The 3,993-nt window shown below is 38.9% G+C and overlaps 1 protein-coding gene across 1 annotated transcript; it reads left to right on the forward strand.

The window, feature by feature from the left end:
* The first annotated feature begins 1,887 nt into the window (after positions 1-1,887).
* On the forward strand, positions 1,888-3,191 carry LOC127233570 (heterogeneous nuclear ribonucleoprotein C). The gene has a single exon (XM_051200106.1). The coding sequence runs from the start codon at positions 2,005-2,007 to the stop codon at positions 2,908-2,910; it is 906 nt and encodes a 301-aa protein (XP_051056063.1). The 5' UTR covers positions 1,888-2,004; the 3' UTR covers positions 2,911-3,191.
* The last annotated feature ends 802 nt before the right edge of the window (positions 3,192-3,993 follow it).

Consider the following 3,993-nt stretch of genomic DNA (forward strand, 5'->3'; position numbering starts at 1 on the left):
ACTTGGGCATATTACTCAACTCCTGCAGGTTTTAGTTTCCTTATACCTAAAATAAGATAATAGAAACTTCTTTCCAGACTGTTATATGACTAAGTGATAATGTGCTTGAAATGTTCTGTGCACGGTACACATCCCATAAGTGATCGCTATCCTCTTATGACCCTGAATTCACTTGTTCTCTCATATGTTTCTCTTATATATGCTGTTTCTTCTGATTCAGTTGTAAGTTCAAGCACCCAGCGGGGACTCTTGGAACATGTGCCCTGTACATAGGGAAAAACGAATGTAATTATTATATTCTCCATTCATGAGAATTCCCCCATCTAATAAGCATATTCTATTTCACTTTTGCATGTTCCCAAAATTATTTGCAGTTCTCCATTGTAGGCATTATTTCATATAGTATCATAAGTTGCTCTCAAATGGAGGCCTTTTTAGGAAAAAATTAAAATATGTGCACAAACATGTGTGTGTACATACATTTAAAAGGACTAAGTGCTCTCTCATTCTATATTATTCTATTCTCCTTTATCCTAATAGCTTTGTTTTCATATGTCCTATATCCTTACTATTGAATGTAGATGTAAATTATTACCTAGGTTTAGAAACTGTCACCAAATATTATCCAAATTATTAATGAATGACTCATAGTCAATACCATGTCAATAACCGGTTTCTTCAATGCTCTTAATTCATTTTCAAGATGCACTTAATTTGTTTTCTAAAAATGTTAATTTTATTTTATGTATAGGGGTGTGTGGCCTGCACATATATATGGGGACCACATGTGTGCCTGGTGCCTGCAGAGGTCAGAAGAATGTGTCAAATCCCCTGGAACTGAAGTTAAGGTGGTTTGTGAGCCATCACGTGAGTGCTGTGAACCAAACTCATGCCTCTGCTAGATTCTTCAATAGACTTAAAATAGCCATCAGTTTATGTATTTTTGAAAGACTAAATGAACAGGAATAGAAATGTTAACTGGATATTAAAAATAAATTATTTAAATTATTGGTAAAACCAAAGAACTCAACTGACTAAAATTTCCTCTATTGGACTTGGATAAATGGCTCAGTGGTCGTGGACATTTGCTGTCTGTAGACAACCCAGCATCCATGTGATGGCTTACAACCATCCATAACACCAGCTCCAGAGGATCCAACACCCTCTTGTGGCCTTTGCAGCCACTGACCACACATGGTGCACACACATACATGAAGGTAAAAACACTTATACACATAAAATAAAAATTTATAAATGTTTAAAAAATGTCTCCCTACTAACTGATAAAGGAAAATAGTAATAATTATAGGGACAAGATATGACTCCTTTATAAATACCTTTCCTGTATTCTTAGCTATTATACTAGTTCTTCCATAATTTTTCTTTCATTTTCATTCATCATTTATAGCAAAATCTCATAACATAATTATTTAATATATCATTTCCATCAGCATTCCAATTATTGTCTTAGGAAAAAAATTATGGGAAAAATCATCATCATCGTTATTTATTAAATCCTTATAGTGCTTTTGAAGCTCAGTTGCTTGTTAAATATTTTACATATAATAGCGTATGTCTCCCATTATCCAATAATACTGACAGTTTTATAATGCCCCCTTAAAAGATAAGGAAATAAGCTTTGGCAATTATGCAACTGGTTGCAGTTTGCAGAGTGGACTAATAAGTGAAAAGATGGAGGTAATATAAGAGGCAGCTGTTGGTGAATATGAGAAGAAACAAAAGGAGAAAACTAAGAAAGTTCAACATATACAAAGACCGTGTGTGGACCAGAACCCAGCAATAGTCCACTGAATTCTATGAAAACCAGCTAAGATTTTGTGGAGCGCCGGAGAGCGAACGGTCGTGTACTGCTGCCTGCTGCTGTCGCTTCGGAGTCTCGGCCCGGAACCGCAGGAGGAGAGGCTGTCTCTTGTCACTCTCCTTCCTCTTGTGAGATTTTTTTGATCTTCAGCTACATTATCAGAAACCTTATCATCGAAGGAAATGGCTAGCAATGTTACCAACAAGACAGATCCTCGATCTATGAATTCCCGTGTATTCATTGGGAATCTCAATACTCTTGTTGTCAAGAAGTCTGATGTGGAGGCAATTTTTTCAAAGTATGGCAAAATAGTGGGCTGCTCTGTGCATAAGGGCTTTGCCTTCGTCCAATATGTTAATGAAAGAAATGCCCGGGCTGCTGTTGCTGGAGAAGATGGCAGAATGATTGCTGGCCAGGTTTTAGATATTAATCTGGCTGCAGAGCCAAAAGTGAACCGAGGAAAAGCAGGTGTCAAACGATCTGCAGCGGAGATGTACGGTTCCTCATTTGATTTGGACTATGACTTTCAACGGGATTATTATGACAGGATGTACAGTTACCCAGCACGTGTCCCTCCTCCTCCTCCTATTGCTCGAGCTGTGGTGCCTTCTAAACGCCAGCGTGTTTCCGGAAACACCTCTCGAAGGGGCAAAAGTGGATTTAATTCCAAGAGTGGACAACGGGGATCTTCATCCAAGTCTGGAAAGTTGAAAGGAGATGACCTTCAGGCCATTAAGAAGGAGCTGACTCAGATAAAACAAAAAGTGGATTCTCTGCTGGAAAGCCTGGAAAAAATTGAAAAGGAACAAAGCAAGCAAGCAGACTTGTCCTACTCATCCCCAGTAGAGATGAAGAATGAAAAGTCTGAGGAAGAACAGAGCAGTGCCTCTGTGAAGAAAGATGAGACCAATGTGAAGATGGAGTCTGAGGCAGATGCAGATGACTCTGCTGAGGAGGGTGACCTGCTGGACGACGATGACAATGAAGACAGGGGGGATGACCAGCTGGAATTGATCAAGGATGATGAAAAAGAAGCAGAGGAAGGAGAAGATGACAGAGATAGCGCCAATGGGGAGGATGACTCTTAAAGCACATTGAGGAGTTTAGAAACTTACCCCGTTATTCATTTACCTAGGCGCTTGTGAGAGATCAAAGTAACACCAGATCCTCTTCCTAGTATCTTCAGCACATCCTCACTGTTCGCCCTCTCCTTATCCTTCCTGTGTTCATTGATTCATAATTGGCTTGCGCCTAGTTCATTTTCACTTCCTTTGATGCTCCTTAGTAGTTTTGTTAAGTCTTACCCTGTAAGTTTGCTTTTAATTTTGATACCTCTTTGACTTAACAATAAAAAGATGTATGGTTTTTATCAACTGTCTCCAAAATAATCTCTTGTTATGCAGGGAGTACAGTTCTTCATATGATTTCAGTAGTTGCTTCCCTAACTGCAGAAGCATCTCATTTACTTGTAACCCTGAGAGCAGCTTTGCATTAGAGGTGTGTGTTTTCCCTCACATGAGTGGGGCTGTTCAACACGAATGTAACCATGTATTTTTGTGAATGAGAGTTGGCATGTCAAATGCATCTTACAGGAAAATAGTGTAATAGTCTTAATATTTGTTTTCTAAAGTTAATACCATGGGTTATTTTTGTGAACAGCCTGATGTTTGGGATCTTTTTCTCAAAATAAACAATTCCTTATTAAACCAGGAATTTGAAGGAAAAAAAAAAAAAGAAAAAAAAGAAAACCAGCTAATAGGTGATGGCATGTGATAAGGAGAGTCAAGTAAAATACCCTTTAGCATTTAAGGATGTAAAATCAGCATAGGTCCTGGTTACTTTGCTGTGGCTATGATAAAATACCATGATGAAGGGAACTTAGAGCAGGAAGGGTTTGTTTGGAGCTTATGGTTCCAGAGGGATAAGAGTCTACCTCCCTAGTGACAGGGAAGCTTGCCAGCAAGTGTTAAGCATGGTCACAAGAAAAATGGAAAGCTCACATCTGGAACCACAAATCAGAAACAGAGAGAACACTGGGAAATGGCAAGAGACTGTGAAACCTCAAAGCCTGCCAGAAGTGGCATGCTTTCCTCCAAGACCATCACTCTTAAGCCTCCCCATACAGCTTTACCAATTGGGGAGTAAGCATTCAAATGCCCAAAGTTAAGAAC

This window comes from Phodopus roborovskii, unplaced genomic scaffold, assembly GCF_943737965.1.
Source record: "Phodopus roborovskii unplaced genomic scaffold, PHOROB, whole genome shotgun sequence".
Classification (NCBI taxonomy): domain Eukaryota; kingdom Metazoa; phylum Chordata; class Mammalia; order Rodentia; family Cricetidae; genus Phodopus; species Phodopus roborovskii.

What these genes read in the sequence shown, in the direction of transcription:
- LOC127233570 (XM_051200106.1), top strand. Translation starts at nt 2,005, where the DNA reads ATGGCTAGCAATGTTACCAACAAGACAGATCCTCGATCTATGAATTCC.